The 24,676-nt window shown below is 68.8% G+C and overlaps 1 protein-coding gene across 1 annotated transcript; it reads left to right on the forward strand.

Annotated features, from left to right (window-relative positions):
- Positions 1–63: 63 nt before the first annotated feature.
- Positions 64–23,040, forward strand: NEURL4 (neuralized E3 ubiquitin protein ligase 4). The gene is made up of 30 exons (XM_039499689.1): positions 64–240; positions 611–992; positions 2,736–2,801; positions 3,804–4,050; positions 4,173–4,221; positions 5,548–5,659; positions 6,036–6,124; positions 6,378–6,450; positions 7,114–7,384; positions 8,086–8,267; positions 9,242–9,327; positions 9,423–9,585; positions 10,393–10,591; positions 10,681–10,757; positions 11,618–11,696; positions 11,910–12,085; positions 13,620–13,747; positions 14,273–14,419; positions 14,970–15,185; positions 15,813–15,911; positions 16,631–16,780; positions 17,563–17,727; positions 18,817–18,975; positions 19,411–19,590; positions 20,398–20,491; positions 20,626–20,733; positions 21,054–21,198; positions 21,340–21,452; positions 22,462–22,627; positions 22,722–23,040. Exons 1-30 carry the CDS (start codon positions 64–66, stop codon positions 22,924–22,926), a joined length of 4,503 nt encoding a protein of 1,500 aa, XP_039355623.1. The 3' UTR covers positions 22,927–23,040.
- The last annotated feature ends 1,636 nt before the right edge of the window (positions 23,041–24,676 follow it).

Below are 24,676 nucleotides of genomic sequence, written 5' to 3' on the forward strand. Positions count from 1 at the left end.
GGCGGCCGGGCAGAGCCGCGCGGCGGCGGCGGCGGCCGTAAAGCGCGGCCGGCGGGCGGGGGGATGTCGGGCCCGGGAGGGGGCGGGGCGCTGCACCCGCGCACGGGGAAGCTGGTGACGCTCGCGCCGGGGGGCCGCAGCGCCGCGCGCTCCCAGCCGGGCCAGGAGTTCAACCACGGGCTGGTGCTGAGCCGCGAGCCGCTGCGCCCGGGCCGCGTCTTCGCCGTGCGCATCGACCGCCAGGGGCGCAGCGCCGAGCACCGCCCGGCCGGCCAGCGCGGGGGGAGGGGGCGGGGCGCATCGACCGCAAGGTGCGCAGCGCCGAGCACCGCCCGGCCAGCGGGGGGGGGGGGGGCGCATCGACCGCCGAGCACCTCGAGGGAGGGGAGCCCTCCGAGCCAGGGAGATTTGGGGGAGGCTTCAACCACCAAGTGCTAGAAACGAGGGGCCCTGCCGAGGCGCAGAAAGGGGGGGGCATTGGGACCAGCCCTGGCTGCAAAGGGGGGGGCCCTGCCGAGGCGCAGAAAGGGGGGGGCATTGGGACCAGCCCTGGCTGCAAGGGGGGGCCCCTCGGAGGGGCCGGCCCTGACTCCCGCCGTCCCCCCCGCCGCAGGTGAACTCGTGGAGCGGCTCCATCGAGATCGGGGTGACGGCGCTGGACCCCGAGCACCTGGACTTCCCCAGCAGCGCCACGGGGCTGAAGGGCGGCTCGTGGATCGTCTCGGGCTGCTCCGTGCTGCGGGACGGGCGCTCCATCCTGGAGGAGTACGGCCAGGACCTCGACCAGCTGGGCGAGGGCGACCGGGTGGGCATCCAGCGCACGGCCGCCGGCGAGCTGCGCCTCTGGGTCAACGGGCAGGACTGCGGCGTGGCCGCCACCGGCCTCCCGCCCCGCGTCTGGGCTGTGGTGGATCTCTACGGCAAGTGCACCCAGGTCACCGTGGTGCCCGGCGAGCCGGAGGAGGCCGAGGACGGCGCCGAGGGAGATGAAGGTAGAGACACACACCCCCCCCCCTTTTCCCGCCGCCCAAGACGGAGCGTGGGGCGGGTGGAGGGGTCCACTGGGGGCAGTATGAGGGGGAGAGGGGGGCGGAGTGTGGGGACGCTTCCCGGGGGCACCCCACTAACACGTGCCCCGTGTGTGTCCGCGACGGGTCGGCCCCCCGATTTCCACGGCCGACGGAACCGGCCCCGCTGTTTTCGCTCCCGGGGGGCGACGGGCCCTCCCCGACCTCCCCCGCGGGGTGTCCGCTGGACGCTCCGGTGTTCACAGAAACGCCCCCCCCACCTTGCTGGGTCCCCCCCCAAACCACCGTCCCCGCGGGGTGTCCGCTGGACGCTCCGGTGTTCACAGAACCGGCCCCCTCCTCCTTTCCGGGTCCCCCCCGACCTTTCCGGGTCCCCCCCCAAACCACCGTCCCCACGGGGTGTCCGCTGGACGCTCCGGTGTTCACAGAACCGCCCCTCCTCCTTTCCGGTCCCCCCCCACCACGTCCCCCAATGTCCGCTCCGCTGGACGCTCCAGAACCAGCCTCCCCACCGCTGCCCCCCCTCAAAGGGCCGTTCCCGAGGTGACCCCGGGGCCGGACAGAGAGAGCAGCGGCTGCTTTCTCCTGCCTGGCGGCGTTCGCTCCCGGATTCGAAGAACGTCATTTTCAGTGTAGACGCGAAACCCCGTCGGTATCGCCCGGCCGTACGTCTCGCCGGCGCTAGGCCGACCCGGCGCGTCTCTGGCTGGCTGCAGAGACCTCGCTGGCGACCTGGGGGGATCCCCTCTGCGCCCCTTATGCCGGCTGGTCGCAACGTCCCCCCTGCTGTGGCGGGGGAGCCGAACCTCCGGGCTGCCTTCATCGGTTGCCAGGCTGAAGGGCCGGGTCCTGTCTGGCTCGTTTCCTGGGCGCCGGGTGCCCTGGAAGGCCGCCCGGCCGCTTAAACGTGCCCCCGTTGTGCCCAGGGGGGTGACGCTTCTGCTTAAGAGGTTGCTGCTGGGTGAATCCTGCGCCCGATAGGGTAAAAATCCTGCGCCCGATAGGGTAAAATCCTGCGCCCGATAGGGTAAAAATCCGGCGCCCGATAGGGTAAAAATCCTGCGCCCGATAGGGTAAAATCCTGCAAATGTTTTGTCAAAATAACGCTGCGGACTTGCACCCATTTCAATTATTTCGGTAATTTATTTGCAAAATACCTGCCGGCCAGGATCTCTATAATGATGCACAAATTTCCCCGGCAGTAGAGGGTCAGAGAAACCCCGATGACCACCCGGTTCCCGTGTCTCTGGTCCGTTCTGGTTACCCAGAGCTCCAGCCTGTCCCTCCGCATCCTTGGCCCCCAGTGCCCCCCACTTCTGTGCCTTGGCAGGGCCCCCCCCGGCAGCCAGGGCTGGCCCCAATGCTCCCCCCTTCTGCCCCTCTCCGGCCAGGAGGCTGTGGGTCCTGAGTGAGGGGCGTTGGCAGCATTGGGGGGGCAGGGCTGGGCTGGCAGGGGCTGCGGGTCGGGAGTGAGGGGCACCGGCAGAGCTGGGGGGGCAGGACTGTGGGGGGCTGTGGGTCGGGAGTGAGGGGCGTTGGCAGCATTGGGGGGGCAGGGCTGGGCTGGCAGGGGCTGCGGGTCGGGAGTGAGGGGCACCGGCAGAGCTGGGGGGGCGGGAGTGGGGGGCGGGCAGCGCTGGGGGGCGGCAGGTCGGGATCGAGGGGTGTAACTGGCTTCCCTCCTCTTCCTCGTGTTTCTCTTCCCAGCCCCGTCCCCGCCCCGTCCCCAGAGCCGCCCGGATAAATTCCCCAACAGCCTGGAGTCTGAGAACGGTGAGTGACCCCGACCGGCCCCCCCGCCCCCGTCCCGCAGCGCGAGCCGGTGCAGCCCCCGGGCCGGGCCGTTACCCAGAAGCCTCTGCTCCCAGCGGGGGTGCTGGGCAGGCTGGGAGGGGGGCGTGGAGAGGGGCGCGGCCGCCCCGCCCGTGAATTGAGCGCTAGGGCCCGGGTCGAGTTCGGGGCAGGAGGCGACGCCGGGTCGGGCTTTCAAATAGACCCCAGCTGGCCCGGCCCCGGCTCCTGGCCTGGGGGCGGGACTTCCCCTTGTGGGCTGACCCCCCTCCTCTGGGGGGCGGGACGGCCAGTCCCCTCTGGGGGGGGGGGGGGCGGGACTTCCCCGCTGTGGGGGGCCGGTCCCCTCCTCCTAGCCATGGGGAAAAATGGGCCCAGCGGGCTTGACGGGGAGACTCCGGCGCCTGAGCGTGAGCCCGTCCCTAACCCGTCCGTCCCCGGTCCTCCTCCGTCCGTCCGTCCCTCGGTCCTCCTCCACATCTGTCCGTCCGTCCCTGGTTCCCTCCCCTCCACATCTGTCCGTCTGTCCCCTGGTTCCCTCCCCCTCCACATCTGTCCGTCCGTCCCCTGGTTCCCTCCCCCTCCACATCTGTCCGTCCGTCCCCTGGTTCCCTCCCCCTCCCCCTCCACATCTGTCCGTCCGTCCCCTGGTTCCTCCCCTCCACATCTGTCCGTCTGTCCCCTGGTTCCCTCCCCCTCCGCATCTGTCTGTCCGTCCCCTGGGTCCCTCCCCCTCCACATCTGTCTGTCCGTCCCCTGGGTCCCTCCCCTCCCCCTCTGCATCTGTCTGTCTGTGTGTCCCCTGGTTCCCTCCCCCTCCAATGTCTGTCTGTCTGTCCCTGGTTCCCTTCTCCACCCCCCCACCCCACCTCTGTCCGTCCATCCATCCCGGGTTCCCCCTCCCCCCCCCCGTCTGTCCGTCCGTCCCTGGTTCTCCCTCCCCTGCATCCTTCCGTCCATCCCTGATTCCTGTCCCCCCCCCAGGCGTGTCCGGCATGGAGCTGTCGGAGGCGGTGAGCAGCGCCGTCCTCTCGGCCTACACCGGCAGCCTGCTGAGCGTCAGCCTGGGCAGCCCCCCCCCGCCGGCCGGCGAGGGGCCCCCGGGCGGGGGGGGCGCCCCCCTGACCTCCAACGACGCGCTGCTCTTCCACGAGAAGTGCGGGACCCTCATCAAGCTGAGCAACGGCAACAAGACGGCCGAGCGGCGCCGGCCCCTGGACGAGTTCAACAACGGGCGTTGGCGACCAACCGCCGCGGGACGGCGAGATGTTCGAGGTGGGGCCGGGGGCCGAACGGGTCGTGACCCACCGGCCGCTGCGGGACGGCGAGATGGTCGCGGTGGGGGCCGGGGGCCGGGCGGGTCGTGACCCACCGGCCGCTGCGGGACGGCGAGATGTTCGAGGTGGGGACACGGGGCTGGGGCGGGGTCGTGGCCAGCCAGACACTGAATGATGATGAGGTGTTTGAGGTGGGGGCTGGGGAACACGGGGTGCGGATGGGGTCCTGGCCAGCCCGACGCTGGGGTGGGGTTCTTGGGGGCTGCGGCATGGTCATGGGGAACCAGCCACTGGACAATGAAATGTTCTACGGCTGGGGTGGGACTGGGATGGGGTCGGGGGTTGGGATATAGGGGCTGGGGAATGGGGGCAGGGTGCTCTGAGATGTTGGGGCGACGGGAACTGGGGAATGGGGGCAGGATGCTCTGAGATGTTGGGGCGACGGGAATGGGGGCAATGGGGGCAGGATGCTCTGAGATGTTGGGGCGACGGGAACTGGGGCAATGGGGGCAGGGTGCTCTGAGATGTTGGGGGCGACGGGACCTGGGGAATGGGGGCCAGGATGCTCTGAGATGTTGGGCGACGGGAACTGGGGCAATGGGGGCAGGATGCTCTGAGATGTTGGGGCGACGGGAACTGGGGCATTGGGGGCAGGATGCTCTGAGATGTTGGGGCGACGGGAACTGGGGAATGGGGCGGCAGGATGCTCTGAGATGTTGGGGGCGACGGGAACTGGGGAATGGGGGCAGGGTGCTCTGAGATGTTGGGGGCGACGGGAACTGGGGCATTGGGGGGGCAGGATGCTCTGAGATGTTGGGGGAGCGTACGGGGACCTGGGGAATGGGGGGGCAGGATGCTCTGAGATGTTGGGGCGACGGAACTGGGGCATTGGGGCAGGGTGCTCTGAGATGTTGGGGGCGACGGGAACTGGGGCATTGGGGGCAGGATGCTCTGAGATGTTGGGGCGACGGGAACTGGGGAATGGGGGCAGGATGCTCTGAGATGTTGGGGGGCATACGGGGAACTGGGGAATGGGGGGCAGGATGCTCTGAGATGTTGGGGGGCGTACGGGGAACTGGGGAATGGGGGACAGGATGCTCTGAGATGTTAAAGGCGTATGGGGAACTGGGGCATTGGGGGCAGGGTGCTGTGTGACAGGTGGTGGTGGTGGGGGGGACGGGGGCACCCGCCGATGTGGGGGTGCCCTGGAGGGGAGCATGCAGGGGACGGATGAGGCAGGAGGGCGGCAGGGTGAGGCTGTGGGGCCAGGAGTGCCCAGGGGGTGAGTCTTGGGGAGGGGGCAGCGGCATTACCCAGGGGGCTTGGGGCAGGAGGGGAGGGAGTTGGGGTACACCCGGAGGGGGTGAACTACAGCAGCGGGGTGGGGTCGGGGGGCTGGCTGGGGGAGCAGAGAGTCCCCTGACCCCCCCGCCCCCCTTGCCGCCCCATAGATCCGCATCGACAAGCTGGTGGACAAGTGGTCGGGCTCCATCGAAATCGGGGTGACGACCCACAACCCCAACAGCCTGGAGTACCCCGCCACCATGACCAACCTGCGCTCCGGTACCTGCCGGCGGGGGCGGGCCAGGACGCCTGGGTTCTCTCCCTGCTTCTGGGGGAGGAGGTGGTTAGAACTGGGGGGAGGCTGGGAGCCAGGACTCCTGGGTTCTCTCCTGGCTTCGGGGTGGGGCGGCTCTGTGGGTTCGAGCCAGGATGCCTGGGTTCTATCCCCGTCTCCGGGAGGGGCGGGTCCCGGTGTCGGTTTGTGCCTCAGTTTCTCCACTCCTGTGCAGCTCCTTTGGTGGCTGAATTTGGGGGGTGAAGAAGGAGCTGAATAGGCGGGGGCGGGGGGGGGGACGTGGCCAGCAGGATGGGGTGGGGGGTGTCCCTGGGGTGCGGGTCCCCACGGCTGATTGGCTGACGGGAGGGCCCCCCCCAGGCACGATCATGATGAGCGGCTGCGGGATCCTGACCAACGGCAAAGGGACGCGGCGGGAATACTGCGAATTCAGCCTGGACGAGCTGCAGGTGAGACCCCCCCACTGTCCCCCCCAAACCCTCCTAGCTACCCCCCGAGCCCCCCATCGCCACCCCCTGCGGGCCCCCCGAAACCCCATCGCCAGCCCTCTGCGGGTGAGGGGGTCCCCGTACACCTGCACCCCTCATGTGCGAACCCGGCCCCCTGTACCCCCATTAGCCCCCCTCCACCTCTGCCCTCACCCCCTCATTGGGTTCCTCGGCTGCAGCTCCCCCTAACGGCCCCCCCCCCTCGTCCCCACAGGAGGGGGATCACATTGGCCTGACCCGGAAATCCAACAACGCTCTGCACTTCTACATCAACGGCATTGACCAAGGTAGGGGGCGCAGCGGGGGGCGCTCTCCCCCGGCAGGCGGGGTTTGCTCTGGGGCCGTTATAACTAGCCGCCCCGCCCCAGAGGTGGCTGCATCTCAGCGCCGGGCGAGGGGTCCCTGGGTATCCGGCCGCCCCGCCCCAGAGGTGGCTGCATCTCAGCGCCGAGCGAGGGGTCCCTGGGTATCCGGCCGCCCCGCCCCAGAGGTGGCTGCATCTCAGCGCCGAGCGAGGGGTCCCTGGGTAACCGGCCGCCCCGCCCCAGAGGTGGGCGCATCTCAGCGCCGAGCGACAGGTCCCTGGGTAACCGGCCGCCCCGCCCCAGAGGTGGGCGCATCTCAGCGCCGGGCGAGGGGTCCCTGGGTCACCGGCCGCCCCGCCCCAGAGGTGGCTGCATCTCAGCGCCGGGCGAGGGGTCCCTGGGTAACCGGCCGCCCCGCCCCAGAGGTGGCTGCATCTCAGCGCCGGGTGAGGGGTCACTGGGTAACCGGCCGCCCCGCCCCAGAGGTGGCCGCATCTCAGCACCGAGCGAGGGGTCCCCGGGTAACCGGCCGCCCCGCCCCAGAGGTGGCTGCATCTCGGCGCTGGGTGAGGGGTCCCTGGGTATCCAGCTGCCCTGCCCCAGAGGTGGCTGCATGGTGTGTGATTCTCCCCCGCCCCCCCGCAGGCGTGGCTACCACCCTGACCCCGCTGGTGGTGTACGGCGTGGTGGATCTCTACGGCATGGCGGTGAAGGTCACCATCGTCCACAACCACAACCACAGCGACCGGCTGCGGCGGAACAACGCCATCATGCGGGCGCTCTCCCCGGACGTGGGGCGCCGCGCCCTGGAGGCCGGCGGGGTGGGCGAACCCGAGCCGGAGCGCCTGCTCTTCCACGCCAACTGCGGCCAGAAGGCAGCCATCATCCACGACGGGCGCACGGCCCTCCGCCCGCAGTGAGTGTCAGCCTGCCCCCGCCAGGGCCTGGGGCCATCGCGTAGCCTGTATCTCAGCGCTGGGCGAGGGGTCCCTGGGTCACCGGCCGCCCCGCCCCAGAGGTGGCTGCATCTCAGCGCCGGGCGAGGGGTCCCTGGGTCACCGGCCGCCCAGCCCCAGAGGTGGGCGCATCTCAGTGCTGGGCGAGGGTCCCGCACCAGCCGCTCCGCCCCAGAGGTGGTCACATTTCAGCGCTGGGCGAGGGGTCCCCGGGTAACCGGCCGCCCCGCCCCAGCGGTGGGCGCATCTCAGCGCCGGGCGAGGGGTCCCTGGGTCACCGGCCGCCCCGCCCCAGAGGTGGCTGCATCTCAGCGCCGGGCGAGGGGCCCCTGGGTAACCGGCCGCCCCGCCCCAGAGGTGGCCGCGTCTCAGCGCCGGGCGAGGGGTCCCTGGGTAACCGGCCGCCCCGCCCCAGAGGTGGCTGCATCTCAGCGCCGGGTGAGGGGTCCCCGGGTAACCGGCCGCCCCGCCCCAGAGGTGGCCGCATCTCAGCGCCGGGCGAGGGGTCCCTGGGTAACCGGCCGCCCCGCCCCAGAGGTGGCTGCATCTCAGCGCCGGGCGAGGGGTCCCTGGGTAACCGGCCGCCCCGCCCCAGAGGTGGCCGCGTCTCGGCGCCGGAGTGGGAGGCTCGTGTCTGAGCTAACCCGTCTCTCTTCCCCAGCGCCACGGACGACTTCAACCACGGGGTCGTCCTGAGCAACCGGGCCCTGCGTAACAACGAGGTCTTCCAGGTGCGGATCGACAAGATGGTGGACAAGTGGGCCGGCTCCATCGAGATCGGGGTGACCACGCACAACCCCACCTACCTGCAGCTGCCCTCCACCATGACCAACCTCCGCTCAGGTCCGGGCCCGGGCGCCCCACGGGGGCAGGAGGGGGGATAACACCCGGCGGCTGGCGGCCGTACCCTGCAGTGGGTAGTTCCCCGGGTTAATTGCCAACGGGGGGTGCTGGCAGCTGGTAGTTCCAGGATAATTTGTGGCTGAAGCAGGAGTTGGCAGCCGTGCCCTGCGGCGGGTAGTTCCCCAGGTTAACTGCTGCCCAGAGGGCTGGTGGCTGCACCCTATGGCAGGTAGTTCCCTGGGTTAAGCTCTCCCCAGGCGGACTAGTACCTGTCCTGTGGCGGGTAGTTCCCCGGGTTAATTGCCGGCTGGGGGTGCTGGCAGCTGGTAGTTCCTGGGATAATTGGTGAGTGGAGCGGGAGTTGGCAGCCGTGCCCTGCGGCGTGTAGTTCCCCGGGTTAAACTGTCCCTGGGCGGACTAGTACCTGTCCTGTGGCGGGTAGTTCCCCGGGTTAATCTCTCCGCAGGGCCGACTGGTGGGTAGTTCCCGGGGTTAATTGCCGGCTGGGGGTGCTGGCAGCTGGTAGTTCCTGGGATAATTCGTGGCTGGAGCAGGAGCTGGGAGCCGTGCCCTGCTGCGGGTAGTTCCCTGGGTTAACTGCTGCCCAGAGGGCTGGTGGCTGCACCCTATGGCAGGTAGTTCCCCGGGTTAAGCTCTCCCCAGGTGGACTAGTACCTGTCCTGTGGCGGGTAGTTCCCTGGGTTAACTGCTGCCCAGAGGGTTGGTGGCTGCACCCTGTGGCGGGTAGTTCCCCGGGTTAAGCTCTCCCCAGGGCAGACAGGTGGGTAGTTCCCCGGTTTAACTGATGACTGGTGTGGGGAGGGGTTAGTGGTCGTGCCTCGCAGGCTGCTGACGGCTCCATGCGGCTGAGCCGGTCCCCGGGTCCTGCGGCAGGCAGTTCCGCCGGTTAACAACGAGCTGCGTGACTGGGCCGGGCGCCGCCGGTAACCCCCCCCCCGTCCCCTCTCCCCCAGGCACCTGGATGATGACGGGCAACGGGGTTATGCACAACGGCACCACCATCCTGGACGAATACGGCCACAACCTGGACCGGCTCAAGGTGAGTCGGGCGCCGGGGCGGGGGGGCAGCCCGTCCCCCCCCCCAAACACGCCCCCGGGCAGTGCCCTCACCCGCTCTGCTGCCCCCCCCCCCAGGCGGGCGACACGGTGGGCGTGGTTCGCAAGGAGGACGGCACGCTGCATTTCTTCGTCAACGGGGTGGCGCAGGGGCCGGCCGCCTGGAACGTGCCGCCCAACGTCTACGCCGTGGTGGATCTGTACGGGCAGGCGGCGCAGGCCACCATCCTCGACGACGCCGGTGAGCCGGGGGCTGGGATAGAAGGGGAGGGGGCCATGTCTTGGTGCCGGGGCTGGGATATGGGGCGGGGGCAGGATGGGACCATGGCTCAGTGCTGGGGCGTCCTGGGGGCTGGGATATGGGGCGGGACAGGATGGGACCATGTCTCAGTGCTGGGGTCCCAGGGCTGGGATAGAACTGGGGTGGGAGGGGGAGGGGGCCGTGTCTCGGTGCTGGGGGGTCCCAGGGCTGGGATATAGCAGGGTGGGGGCCGTGTCTCAGTGAGGGGGGGGTCCCAGGGCTGGGATATAGCAGGGTGGGGGCCGTGTCTCAGTGAGGGGGGGGTCCCAGGGCTGGGATATAGCAGGGTGGGGGCCGTGTCTTGGTGCTGGGGGTCCCAGGGCTGGGATATAGCAGGGTGGGGGCCGTGTCTCAGTGAGGGGGGGGGGTCCCAGGGCTGGGATATAGCAGGGTGGGGGCCGTGTCTCAGTGAGGGGGGGGGTCCCAGGGCTGGGATATAGCAGGGTGTGGGCGTGTCTCAGTGAGGGGGGTGGGTCCCAGGGCTGGGATATAGCAGGGTGGGGGCCGTGTCTTGGTGCTGGGGGCACTAGGAGTTGGGATATTGGGGGGGGGGTGTCTCAGTGAGGGGGGGCTCCCAGGGCATAGAACTGGGGGTGGGAGAGGGACGGGGACATGTCTGGGTGCTGGGGGGTCCGGGGGGGCTGGAATATACCTGGTGGCGGGACCCTGTCTCTTGGTGCCCGGGGGGGTGTCCGTGGGAGCCGGGAGCCCCTGTGCACCCCGGGAACACCCTCCTCGCTTCCCCAGATCTCCTCCCGCTGCCGGACGACCTGTCGGAGGGCAACCACCAGCCGTCGCCCAGCAGCCCCTCGTCCGCGGCCTCGGTGACCGACCTGCGCTTCCACCAGCTGCACGGCGCCAACGCGGTGATCACCAACGGCGGGCGCACGGCGCTGCGCCAGAACTGCCGCAGCGAGTTCAACGACGCCATCGTCATCTCCAACCGGTCGGTGTGTGTGGCCCTGCGCCCGCCCCCCTCCCCGCCCCGGCCTGCCCCCTCCCCGGGCTTCATGGCTCTCCCCTCTCCCCGCGCAGGGCCCTCCGGGACGGGGAACTCTTCGAGATCGTCATCCAGAAGATGGTGGATCGCTGGTCCGGCTCGATCGAGGCGGGTGAGAGACTGGGGGGCCCACTTCCCTGGCGTAATTCCCCATCCACCCGGAGAGCGCCACTGGGGGGTGGCGGTCGGTTTCACTTCCTGTCCCATCTCAGCGCCGGGCGAGGGGTCCCCGGGTTACCGGCCGCCCCGCCCCAGATGTGGCCGCATCTCAGCGCCGGGCGAGGGGTCCCTGCCGCCGCCCCAGAGGTGGCCGCATCTCGGCGCCGGCGAGGGGGCCCTGGGTAACCGGCCGCCCTGCCCCAGAGATGGGCGCATCTCGGCGCCGGGCGAGGGGTCCCCGGGTAACCGGCCGCCCCGCCCCAGAGGTGGCCGCGTCTCGGCGCCGGGCGAGGGGTCCCCGGGTAACCGGCTGCCCTGCCCCAGAGGTGGCCGCGTCTCAGCACCGGGCGAGGGGTCCCTGGGTAACCGGCCGCCCCGCCCCAGAGGTGGCTGCATCTCAGCGCCGGGCAAATCGCACTGAGACCTGGTGACTCACCTGGATAACGTTGTGGCGAGTCTATTTTCCGAATTCGTGGCTGCCCCCGAGCCGGGAGGGGTCTCCACCGCGTTCGGGGGCCGGATCAGAAGTCGAACGGACCGTGCCAAATTTTTCTGACCTCGCCAACTTGAAATTCAGGGAAGACCAGCAGCCCGGCCCCCACTTAGGATGGGAAAATCAACCGGGGGCTAACCAGCGGGGGGGCTCGTATGGCCGAAAAGCCGCTCGGGGGGAGGGAATTGCAGGGCAGAGCCCATTCCGCAGTGTGTGTTATCTGGGGGGGTGGGGCAGGAGGCCCGGGTACACCCCCGGCGGAGCTGGGCGGCCTCTCCGGGCCCCTTCCAGCCCCTCACGGCTCGGATTCCCTTGGGCAGGGGTCACGGCCATCCGGCCCGAAGACCTGGAGTTCCCCAACACTATGACGGACATCGACTACGACACCTGGATGCTTAGGTGAGTGTGTGTGGGAGGGGAGTAGGGGGTGTGTGTGGGGGGGGGGCAGCCACAGGAGAGGCAGGGCCGTGTCTCGGGGTGGGGAGCTGGGATATGTGGGGGTTCAGGGCTGTGGCTTGGGATATGAGGGGGGACCTCTCGCCTGGGTTCCTGTGGGGGCGTGGGACCGTGTCTCCTTCTGACCCCCCCCCCCCTTCCTTCCCCCCCCTGCAGCGGCACGGCCATCATGCAGGACGGCAACACCATGCGCAACAACTACGGCTGCGACCTGGACTCGCTGACCACGGGCTCCCGCATCGGCATGATGCGCACGGCCAAGGGGGACCTGCACTACTTCATCAACGGCGTGGACCAGGGCGTGGCCTGCTCCGGCCTGCCCCCCGCCAAGGGTGAGCCGCCCCGCCCCGGCCCCTCCCCACCCCCCGCAGCGATGGGCCTCTTGGTCTGATCCGGCCCGCTGTGTTCCCCCCCCAGCAATGGTGTGTGCCTGGTGTGTACCCCCGCACAGATGGGCCCATTGGTCTGATCCGGCTGTGTTCCCCCCCAGCAATGGGCCTCTTGGTCTGACCCGGCCCGGTGTGTACCCCCCACGGACACGCCTCTAGGTCTGATCCCGCCTGCTGTGTTCCCCCCCAGCAATGGTGTGTGCCTGGTGTGTACCCCCGCACAGATGGGCCCATTGGTCTGATCCGGCCCGCTGTGTTCCCCCCACGGACACGCCTCTAGGTCTGATCCGGCCCGCTGTGTTCCCCCCCAGCAATGGGCCTCTTGGTCTGACCCGGCCCGGTGTGTACCCCCCACGGACACGCCTCTAGGTCTGATCCCGCCCGCTGTGTTCCCCCCCAGCAATGGTGTGTGCCTGGTGTGTACCCCCGCACAGATGGGCCCATTGGTCTGATCCGGCCCGCTGTGTTCCCCCCTCAGCAATGGGCCTTTTGGTCTGATCCGGGCCAATGTTTCCCCCCACGGACGCGCCTCTTGGTCTGATCCGGCCCGCTGTGTTCCCCCCCCAGCGATGGGCCTCTTGGTCTGATCCAGCCCGCTGTGTCCGCCCCCCAGCAATGGGCCTCTTGGTCTGACCTGGCCCGGTGTGTTCCCCCACAGTGATGGGCCCATTGGTCTGATCCGGCCCGCTGTGTTCCCCCCCAGCAATGGGCCTTTTGGTCTGATCTGGGCCAATGTTTCCCCCCATGGACGCGCATCTTGGTCTGATCCGGCCTGCTGTGTTCCCCCCCCAGCGATGGGCCTCTTGGTCTGATCCGGCCCACTGTTTTCCCCCCCCCCCAGCGATGGGCCTCTTGGTCTGATCCGGCCCACTGTTTTCCCCCCCCCCCAGCGATGGGCCTCTTGGTCTGATCCGGCCCACTGTGTTTCCCCCCCCATCGATGGGCCTCTTGGTCTGACCTGGCCCGGTGTGTTCCCCCGCAGTGATGGGCCTATTGGTCTGATCCAGCCTAGTGTGTTCCCCCATGCATGGGATCATTGGACTGATCTGGGGGGGGGGGATATACTGGGCTGTATGGGCCCATTGGTCACGGGGGGGGGGGGGACGGGATGGGCCCATTGGGCTGATCCAGGGCGGGAGGATATATAGGCTGGATGGGCCCATTGGTCTGCGTGGGGGGACCTGGATGGGCCCATTGGTCTGCGTGGGGGGACCATTGGGCCGATCCAGGGCGGGAGGCTATATAGGCTGGATGGGCCCATTGGTGTGCATGGGGGGACCTGGATGGGCCCACTGGGCTTGTGGCGGGAGGGGGAGAATATACTGATGTGGGTGGGCTCATTGGAAGGGCGGGTGGAAATATACCAGACTGGATGGATCCATTGGACTGATGGGGGCGGGGGGGGGGTAATAGTCTAGCTGGGTGTTGTCGCAGCTGCGGCCCAGTTAACCCTTTGCTCCCCGGCGGCGCGGCACAGAGGTGTACGCCGTGGTGGATCTCTACGGCCAGTGCGTCCAGGTGTCCATCACCAGCGCCACGGGCCCCATGGATAACAGCCTGTCGACCAGCAACGTCACCGAGAAATCCTTCCCCATCCACTCGCCAGGTGAGAGCCCCGCCCCAGAGCTGGCTGCATCGCTGTGCTGACTTCGGGGGCCCCCTGTCGGTAGCAGCCCCACCCGGCCTGCCGGGGAGAGCGCCCCTGCTGAGCCCCTGCCCCACAGCGCCCCCTAGTGCCATGGGGCTTGTCCTGCCTGCCAGGAGAGAGCACCCCCTGCTGAACCCCTCCCCGCCTCCCTGCCCCACAGCGTCCCCTAGCACCACCCTGTGGCCAGCCCTGCCTGCCAGGGAGCCTGCCCCACAGCACCCCCTAGTGCCATGGGGCCAGCCCTGCCTGCCAGGGGAGAGCACCCACTGCTGAAACCCCCCCCGCTCCCTGCCCCACAGCACCCCTAGTACCCCATGGGGCCAGCCCTGCCTGCCAGGGGAGAGCGCCCCCCTGCACCGCTCCCTACCCCACAGTGCCCCCTGGCGCCGCCCTGCAGCCAGCCCTGCCTACTAGGGGAGAGCGCCCCTTAGCGTCCCACCAGCTGTTGATGCCACGTCTCTCTTCTCCCCCCCCCCCCCCCCGTGCCGGGCGTGGCTCACCGCTTCCACAGCAGCTGCGGGAAGAACGTGGCCTTCCAGGACAACGGGTGCCGGGCCGTGCGCGTGGCCGGTTACAGCCACGGCATCGTCTTCAGCATGAAGGAGCTGAAGGCCGACGAGGTGTTTGAGGTGAGTTTCCCGCCCCCGGGCTGGGGTATCTGCTGCTGGGGTGGGGGGTGGGGGTCTCACCCCCCCGCCGCCCCTCTAGAGTGGGAGTAGCCTGGCCCCAGCTAGATCGCTGCTCCCAGCCCCCATGGCCGGGGCAGGGGGTGAGTCTGAGCTAAGGTGGCTGGTACAGCCGGTGCCTTCCTCCTGGGGTCAGTAGGGGGCGCTGTGCCCAGCCTGGCTCTGGGGTGAGGGCCACACTCGTGTGTCCGTCCCCCCCCCCCCCCATTGCTCAGTGACCTCTGACCCTTGGAGCTGAAATCTACCCCCTCCCACTGTTGATTGGTGACCTTTGACCCTTGGGGCTGAATTCCCCCCCATTGCTCGGAGACCTCTGACCTTTGGCGCCGGATTCTCTCCCCTCCTCCCCAGTTGATTGGTGACCTCTGACCCTTGGAGCCAGACTCCCTGTCCCCCGCCATTGCTCGGTGACCTCTGACCTTGGGGCTGGATCCCTCCCCCTCCGTGCTCGGTGACCTGTGCCCCATGCGCACCCCCCCCCCCCCCCCGGCAGGTGAAGATCGAGGAGCTGGACGAGAAGTGGTCGGGCTCCTTCCACGTGGGGCTGACCACGCTGCTGCCCTCCGAGGTGCCCTACGCGGCCACGGGGCTGCCGGCCTCCCTGCCGGAGCTGCACTCCAAGGCCACCTGGCTGGTGGCCGGCTCCGAGGTGCGGCGCAACGGCCAGCTGCAGAAGCAGAACTACGGCTGCTCGCTGGAGAGGCTGGGGGTGAGCGGCGCCCGGGGGAGCTGTGGGGCTGGGTGGGCAGGGGCCTGGGGGGGATCGGAGAGGAAATGCAGGGCTGCAGAGGCCCATTGGGGGGAGAGATGTGGAGCTGGAGGGGCCCAGTGATCTGGTCTGGGGCGGGGGCAGTGGTCTGGTCTCAGGGTTGGGGAGTGGGTGGGGATGTGGGGGATGGACAGGGGCTTGGGGCCCAGTGGTATGGTCCCGGGCGGGGGATGGGCAGGGGTGTGCGGATGGGAGGCCCTGTGGTCTGATCCTGTGTTGGGTGGGAGTGGTCTGGTCCCGGGGCATGGGGTTGGGGGCCCAGTGGTCTGGTCCGGGGTGGGGTGGCAGGAGTGGACAGAGGGGGCCCAGAGATCTGGTTTGAGGTGGGGCCGTGGGGATGGGGCTCCAGCGGTCTGATCCTGAGGGGTGGCGGGAGGCACGGGGCTGGGGGCAGAAATCTGGGCTGGGGGGAGGGGACTGGGCAGGGAGCGTGCGGATGGGGGGGCCCAGCGGTCAGGTGGTGGGGGGTGGGGTGGGCAGGGGGCGTGCGGATGGGGGGCGGGGAGCGGGCAGGGGTTGTGGGGCCGGTGGGACCATGGTTCTGACCCAGGCCCCCCCTCCCGGCAGGTGGGGAACCGCGTGGGGGTGAAGCGCTGCGCGGACGACACCATGCACATCCTGGTGGACGGCGAGGACATGGGGCCGGCCACCACCGGCGTGGCCAAGGTAAATCCTTGCTGGGACCCCCAACCGCCCAATGGTGCTGGGGGGCAGAGCCCACGGGAGCCCTGCTGGGTAGGGGTCGGAGCCTCCCCCCTTCCAGTCCCCCACCCCAGCAGCCAGCGGCCCCCAAGGGGGCTGCCTTTTGGGGGGACTGTGATGTCATGGGCGTCGGTCTGCCTCTTTCTGTCGGGGGTGGGTTGTGATGTCATGGGTGTTGGTCTGCCCTTTGATGATGTCATCTTATCGGGGGGCATAGGGCCCACCTTTTCCTGTCTGGGGGCAGATGTGATGTCATGTCATGCGAGGGTTAGGGCCCGCCCCTTCCTGTTTGGGGGAAATGTGATGTGATGTCACAGGAAATCGCTGCCCCGTGAGCTCCCGGAGTGTCCCCCATCACTTCCTCCCCACAACCGGACGTCTCTGTCCCTGCCGTGTCCGGTGCTGAGGGGTTCCACCTCGCTGGAGTGTGGGATAAACCCAACAGTCCCAGCCCCCCGGCTCTAACCATTAGACCCCACTCCCCTCCCAGCGCCGGGGAGAGAACCCAGGAGTCCTGGCTGGGAGAGAACCCAGGAGTCCTGGCTCCCAGCCCCCCCCGGCGCTAACCCACCAGCCCCCGCTCCCCTCCCAGAGCCGGGGAGAGAACCCAGGAGTCCTGGCTCCCAGCTCCCCCTGCTCTAACCCACCAGCCTCCCCTCTCCCCCCATGTCCTGTGTCCTCAGAACGTCTACGTGGTGCTGGATCTGTACGGGCGCGTCACCGCGGTCTCCATTGTCAGCTCCACGGTGCTGGAGGAGCCGGACGGCACCAAGCCCCCGTCAGTCGCCTCCGAGACGTACAGCGAGGAAGAGGAGGAGGAGGAGCCCACACCTGTGAGTGCTGGGAGACGGGCAGGTCGCCCCTTTGCCTTGAGGGGGCGCCAGCCCTGCTCCAGCCTCACGGTGTGAAGAGTATGAGATGCCGCCCGTCCCCTCTAGGGGGCGCCAGCTCCCACCCGGCCCCAGGGCGGGGACTGGCTGGCTCAGGGGGGCGGGGAATGGGGCAGGGGCCTGTCCCCTCTAGGGGGCGCCGGCTCCCCCCCGGCCCCAGGGCGGGGACTGGCTGGCTCAGGGGCGGGAGCGGGCAGGGGCCTGTCCTCTGGGGCGCTGCTCACCCGGCCCCAGGGCGGGACTGGCTGGCTCAGGGGCGGGAGCGGGCAGGGGCCTGTCCTCTGGGGCGCTGCTCCCACCCGGCCCCAGGGCGGGACTGGCTGGCTCGGGAATGGGGCAGGGGCCCGTCCTCTAGGGGCGCTGCTCCCACCCGGCCCCAGGGCGGGACTGGCTGGCTCAGGGGCGGGAATGGGGCAGGGCCTGTCCTCTAGGGGCGCCCGCTCCCACCCGGCCCCTGGGCGGGGACTGGCTGGCTCAGAGGGGCGGGGAATGGGGCAGGGGCCTGTCCTCTGGGGCGCCAGATCCCACCCGGCCCCAGGGCAGGGACTGGCTGGCTCAGGGGCGGGAATGGGGCAGGGCCTGTCCTCTGGGGCGCCAGATCCCACCCGGCCCCAGGGCAGGGACTGGCTGGCTCAGGGGGTGGGGAATGGGGCAGGGGCCTGTCCCCTCTAGGGGGCACCGTCTCGAGCTGGGGAGTGACCCCCTTCCCCTCCCCTTGGCTGCAGTGTGAGAACGAGGCCCCCGTGCCGCCGGCCGCCATGGAGTTCCTGGAGAACCACGGCAAGAACATCCTGCTGTCCAACGGCAACCTGACGGCCACCCGCGTGGCCAGCTACAACCAGGGCATCGTGGTCATCGCCCAGCCCCTGCCCCAGGGCCAGCTGTTCCAGGTGGGGCCCTGGCCCCCCTCCTGCCCCTGGGGGGAGGATGTGATGTCATGATGGAGGTGGCTGTAGGGTCTGCTACTTCCTGTCGGGGGAGGATGTGATGTCATGATGGAGGTGGCTGTAGGGTCTGCTACTTCCTGTCAGGGGAGGATGTGATGTCATGATGGAGGTGGCTGTAGGGTCTGCTACTTCCTGTAGGGGGAGGATGTGATGTCATGATGGAGGTGGCTGTAGGGTCTGCTACTTCCTGTCAGGGGAGGATGTGATGTCATGATGGAGGTGGCTATAGGGTCTGCTACTTCCTGTCGGGCGAGGATACAATGTTATGATGTGAGCAAATGTAGGGCCTGCTACTTCCTGTCAGGGGAGGATGTGATGTCATGAGGGAGAAGGCTATAGGGCCTGCTACTTCCTGTAGGGGGAGGATGTGATGTCATGATGGAGGTGGCTGTAGGGTCTGCTACTTCCTGTCAGGGGAGGATACAATGTTATGATGCGAGCAAGTGTAGGGCCTGCTACTTCCTGTCAGGGGAGGATGTGATGTCATTATGGGGGAGGATGTGACATGTTCGGGGAGGGAGGAGGGCCTGCTACTTCCGGTTGGGGGAGGATGTGATGTCATGATGGAGGTGGCTGTAGGGTCTGCTACTTCCTGTCGGGGGAGGATGTGATGTCATGATGGGGGTGGGTATAGGGCTTGCTACTTCCTGTTGAGGAAGGATACAATGTTATGATGTGAGCAAGTGTAGGGCCTGCTACTTCCTGTCAGGGGAGGATGTGATGTCATGATGGAGGAGGCTATAGGGCCTGCTACTTCCTGTCAGGGGAGGATGTGATGTCATGATGGAGGTGGCTATAGGGCCTGCTACTTCCTGTCGGGGGAGGATGTGATGTCGTGATAGGGAGGATGTTGATTCTGCTCCTGTCCGTGTATGGCATGTGTGATGTCATGATGGGGATGTGACCTCGCACAGGGTGGTACCCTTCAGGGCCCCATGGGAGGTGGGTCCCGGTGGCTTCTGACATCACTTCCTCTCCAATGGCATCATGGTTGTTCTCCCACGTTTCCCCCCCCCCCCCCCCGTTTCCCAGGTTCAGATCGACTTCCTGAACCCCCAGTGGACGTCGTCCCTGTCCCTGGGCGTCATCGGCACCTCGCCCGAGCGCCTCAACTTCCCCGCCACGGCCTGCTCCCTCAAGCGCTGCGCCTGGCTGCTGCAGCGCGACTCCGTCTTCCACAACTCGCTCAAGGTGGGGATGGGCCCAGTGCCCCCCGGCCCCTCTGGGGGCGCTGCCTCGGCCCCCGGGCGGGACTGGCTGGTTCAGGGGCGGGAATGGGGCAGGGCCTGTCCTCTAGGGGCGCTGCTCCCCGGCCCCAGGGCGGGACTGGCTGGCTCAGGGGCGGGAATGGGGCAGGGGCCTGTCCCCTCTGGGGCGCTGCTCCCACCCGGCCCCAGGGCGGGACTGGCTGGCTCAGGGGCAGGGAATGGGGCAGGGGCCTGTCCTCTGGGGGCCGGCTCCCACCCGGCCCCAGGGCGGGGACTGGCTGGCTCAGGGGCAAGGAATGGGGCAGGGGCGCCGGCTGCCCCTAGGGGCGCCGGCTGCCCCCCGGCCCCAGGGCGGGGACTGGCTGGCTCAGGGGGGCAGGGAATGGGGCCCGGGGCTCACTGTGGTCCGTCCCCCCAGATCTGTGAGAACTACGGGCCCAATCTGGACACGTGCCCCGAGGGGACGGTGCTGGGCCTGCTGGTGGACTCGAGCAGCTGCCTGCACCTCTACGTCAACGGGATGGACCAGGGGGTGGCCGCCCAGGACATCCCCAGCCCCTGCTACGTGCTCGTCGACCTCTACGGGCAGTGCGAGCAGGTGAGCCCCGCCCCCGGGGGGGGAGAACCCAGCCCCACTGCTCTAACCGCCAGCCCCCACTGCCCTCCCAGAGCCAGGGAGAGAACCCAGGAGTCCTGGCTCCCAGCCCCCCCTGCTCTGACCCACCAGCCCCCACTCCCCTCCCAGAGCCAGGGAGAGAACCCAGGAGTCCTGGCTCCCAGCCCCCTGCTCTAACCCACCAGCCCCCACTCCCCTCCCAGAGCCGGGGAGAGAACCCAGGAGTCCTGGCTCCCAGCCCCCCTGCTCTAACCCACCAGCCCCCACTCCCCTCCCAGAGCCGGGGAGAGAACCCAGGAGTCCTGGCTCCCAGCCCCTGCTCTGACCCACCAGCCCCACTCCCTCCCAGAGCCGGGAGAGAACCCAGGAGTCCTGGCTCCCAGCCCCTGCTCTAACCCACTAGCCCCCACTCCCCTCCCAGAGCCAGGGAGAGAACCCAGGAGTCCTGGCTCCCAGCCACCCCTGCTCTAACCCACCAGCCCCCACTCCCCTCCCAGAGCTGGGGAGAGAACCCAGGAGTCCTGGCTCCCAGCGCCCCCACTGCAACCTACCAGTCCCCACTCCCCTCCCAGAGTGGGGACAGAACCCAGGAGTCCTGGCTCCCAGCCCCCCCTGCTCTAACCACTAGCCCCCACTCCCCTCCCAGAGCCGGGGAGAGAACCCAGGAGTCCTGGCTCCCAGCCCCACTGCTCTAACCCACCAGTCCGCACTCCCCTCCCAGAGCCGGGGAGAGAACCCAGGAGTCCTGGCACCCAGCTCCCCCCCCAACCAGTGCATTTGTCCCCCCAGGTTACCATAGTAACGAACGACACCCCGGCGCTGGGAGGGGAGAGCGCGGACCCCCACGCCCAGGGGGGCATGGAGAAGGCAGACATGGTGGACGGTGAGTGACGGAGCCCGGCTGCCCTCTGCTGGGTGGGGGGCGGGATCTGCCCGGGTGAGGGAGCGGGGCCGGGCCCTCCCCTCTGGGGCGTGTGGGGCAGGGGCGGGGCTGGCTACCCTCTTTCTCTGTGGCAGGCATTAAGGAGAGCGTGTGCTGGACGCCCCCCGTGGACACGAACACCATGAAGACCTGCGAGTATCACGCCCTCTGCGCCCGCTTCAAGGACCTCCTGCTGCTGCCAGGTGAGCCGGGCGCCGCCTCTCCGGGGGCAGCGGGGTGGGGTGGGGGGCACCCCGCTTCTCAGGAACCCGCCCCCAGATGGCGCCGTGTTACCGACCGAACGGGGCCGGCTGGTTTCGAACGTGTGCGGGAGCTGGATGGTGGACGTTGTCATTAGGGTTCAGAGTTAACACCCCATTCCTCAGGCTCGGGCCAGCTCTCCTCCCGAGGAGGGGACGGAAAAGGGGGGCTGCCTCTGCTCCCCTCTTCCCCCCCCAACAGCTGACTCTGCTCCCCTCTTCCCCCCCCCAACACCTGACTCGCCCCCCCCCTTCCCTCCCAGACGACTACTTTGCGGAAGATCCTAAATTCAGCCTCTGCTACTGCGAGTCGTGCCACAAGCTGCGGGGGGACGAGGCCTATTACAAGCGGGGGGACCCCCCCCGGGACTACGCTTTGCCCTTCGGCTGGTGCCGTTTCAACCTCAGGTACCCGGGAGGGGGATCGGACTGGCAGGGGGGGAGGTTGGGGTGGGGGGGGTCTAGCTGGGAACAGACTGCGGCGGGGGGGGGATGTGGGGTATGGGGGGGGGTTCCTGGCTCTGATACCCTCCCCCTTCCCCCTGGCAGGGTGAACCCCCAGCTGGAGGTGGCCAGCACCTGTAAGAAGTGGCACATGGCTTATCACGGCACCAGCGTGGGGGCCGTCCGGAGGATGCTGGACCAAGGGGAGCTGGGGGCAGGTAGGAGGGACCCGGCACCGAGCCCGTTGCGCCCCTTCCGGCCCCCCTGCTCTGACCCACCAGCCCCACTCCCCTCCCAGAGCCGGGGAGAGAACCCAGGAGTCCTGGCTCCCAGACCCCTCTGCTCTGACCCACCTGCCCCCACTCTCCTCCCGGAGCCAAGCAAAGAACCCAGGAGTCCTGGCTCTCAGTCCCGCCCTGCTCTAACCCACCAGCCCCACTCCCCTCCCAGAGCCGGGGAGAGAACCCAGGAGTCCTGGCTCCCAGCCTCCCCTGCTCTAACCTCCAGCCCCCACTCCCCTCCCAGAGCCGGGGAGAGAACCCAGGAGTCCTGGCTCCCAGCCCGCCCTGCTCTAACCCACCAGCCCCCACTCCCCTCCCAGAGCCAGGGAGAGAACCCAGGAATCCTGGCTCCCAGCCCCTGCTCTGACCCACCAGCCCCCACTCCTCCCAGAGCCAGGAGAGAACCCAGGAGTCCTGGCTCCCAGCCCCTGCTCTAACCACCAGCCCCACTCCTCCCAGAGCCGGGAGAGAACCCAGGAGTCCTGGCTCCCAGCCCCTGCTCCAACCCACCAGCCCCACTCCTCCCAGAGCCAGGAGAGAACCCAGGAGTCCTGGCTCCCAGCCCCCCCTGCTCTGACCCACCAGCCCCCACTCCCCTCCCAGAGCCGGGAAAGAACCAAGGAGTCCTGGCTCCCAGCCCCCGCTCTGACCCACCAGCCCCCACTCCCCTCCCAGCGCCGGGGAGAGAACCCAGGAGTCCTGGCTCCCAGCCCCCCTGCTCTAACCCACCAACCCCCACTCCCCTCCCAGAGCCGGGGAGAGAACCCAGGAGTCCTGGCTCCCAGCCCCCACCCCCCGCTCTAACCCACCAGCCCTGGCCCTGGCCCAATGGGTTCCAGGCCCCAGACTCCGCCCACAGGGGGAGGGGGGTGGGGCCTGCAGGGGTGGGGCCTGATCCAGGCTCACTGATTGGCTGTCCCCTTCTCTCCCCCCCCCCCCCCCGCAGGCAGCGCGTCCATCCTGAGCTGCCGGCCTGCCAAGGCGGACCCCCAGGGCGGGGGCTACCACGAGCCGGAGAACAGCTCCCCCGGCCGGGGGGCCGAGCCCCACCGCGTCCTGCTGTCGCCCACCCTGCGCTACGCCGGCCTGGAGGCCTTCGCCACCAAAGTGCAGTGAGTGCCGCCCGCCACCGGGGGGGGGGGCAGCGAGTTGGGGGGCAGCGGCGGGTCCCTGACCCCCCCCTCTCTTTTTTCCCCCTCCGCGCAGATTCCGGGACCCCAAGTCTCAGCGGCAGCACGGGGCCCAGGTGGCCTTCCAGGTGTGCGTGCGCCCCGGCTCCTACAAGCCGGGCCCCCCCTCGGCCGGCGCCCCCGACCCCCCGGACCCCCGCTTCTGCCCCGCCGAGCTCGAGTGGGTCACCAAGGAGAAGGGGGCCACCGTCCTCTGCGGCCTGCTGGTGCGTGTGGAATGACCCCCCCCCCCCCCGGATGGACCAGCGGGGGGCGCCGGAGGCTGGGGGGGGCTTCCAGCTGTGTGCCCCCCCCCCGATTCCAGAGGACGACTGCGCCCCCTCTCCGGATGCCCAGCAGAGGGGCATGACAGCAGAAGCAGCTGCCATTTTCGGGGAGGGTCCCCCCCCCTCCTGTGGCACAGCCTTGGGGGGCGGGTGCGGGGGGGGGAGAATTTGGACAAGAGGCGAAGAGTCTGACACTGTTTTCAACCTGGGGGGGGGAGCCCCCCCTACACACAGCTCCCTCTGGTGGCCAGAGCTGTCTTTTGCACATAGAAAATGCTACTGATTGGGGGGGGGGGCACCTGTAGCATGCTGGGAGATTTTGGGGGTTATTGAACCACAAAGGACTTAATTTTTTTGTGGGGTCTATGTCGGCAGGGGAGGGACCCCCTAAACCACTTCAGTTGGGGGGGGGTATAGAAGACATACCTCCATGCCCCCCCCCCCATGTTTTCATGCTGGGGAGGGGTTCAGCTGTGACCTAGGCTGGGATTTCCCATTGAACATTTCAAGGGGGGAGCACTAGAGTGAATTATGGGGGGAGGGGGGTTGGACTACTCCATGGGGCATGGGGGCGTTATCTGTTACTCCCCCCTCCTTGAAGTGGGGGGGAAGTGATTCTCCTGCTGTCCGTTGGGGGGGGGGGTGCCCCTACCCTGGATTTTAGGGGGGTGAATTTTAGCACTTACAGCTGCCCCCTGCTCAGGTTACGGGGGTTGGAGGGGGGAAATGTCAACTAAATGACCCTCCCCCCCCCCGGCTATCACTGTCCCCCACCCCCTTCCCTCCCTGCCCCCCCAGCCAGCTCTCCATTCCTGCCCCCAGAGTGCTCCCCTCCCCCCAATCAGCCCTATTTTGTCCCCCCCCCTTATTTATTACCCGTCGGTGGTGTTGAAATGTGAATTTCCTTGGGGGTGGGGATGGCGGGGGGGGGCAGCTCCCCCCTCCACCCCACCCTGTTACTTTTTTTTAAGTTTTTATTTAAGATGCTTTTCCATGTAAGGCTGGGAGGGGGGGGCCGAGCCATGGGGGGGGTGGAGTTGAATGTGGGGTGTAAAGGGGGGGGGTTCTTTGTGGAGCATCCCCCCCCGCCCGATTGATAAAGCGCCATCCACCCAGTTCAACTGTGTCTGTGTGTGTGTGTCATGCCTGGGGGGGGTCCCGAGTGCAGAACTGCCTCCTCGTGAGGTTTACCCCCCCACGCCCTCCACTCTTCCCCCCCCCAGTAGTTACCCCCCAACATGCCCTGGGTGCCTCCTTAGAGGTGACCCCCCCATGGAGCCCAAGTTGGGTTCCCCTGGCACCCCAGGAGGTTGGGTCTCCCCTGGCTCCAGAATTGGGGGGGGGCACAGTCCTTCCACAGCTGTGCCCTACGTGCTTGGGGGGGGGTGTCTGCCTCCCCCCGTTCTGGGGTCTGGGAGGGAGGAGCAATGGGGTGCTGCCCCCCCCTGCTGTGGGGGGGGTGAACACAGCCATGGGCCTGCCCCTGGGGGTGGGGGTCCAACAGAAAAGGGGGGGCCGCTCCCCGCCCCCAGCGCCCGGGGGGGGGGGGAGGCGGGGCGCTGGGTCGGGATCCCACTGCTACCACCAGCGGGCAAGGGGCGGAGCCGCGTTCTCGCGCGGGCGGGGGCGGGGCGCCCTGTGAAGCGCGCGGAAGGGGGAGGTGGGCGGGGCCTCGCTGTGATCAGTCAGGAGGCGGCGGGGCCTC

This window comes from Mauremys reevesii, linkage group 14 (assembly GCF_016161935.1).
Source record: "Mauremys reevesii isolate NIE-2019 linkage group 14, ASM1616193v1, whole genome shotgun sequence".
In the NCBI taxonomy this organism is placed as follows: Eukaryota; Metazoa; Chordata; order Testudines; family Geoemydidae; genus Mauremys; species Mauremys reevesii.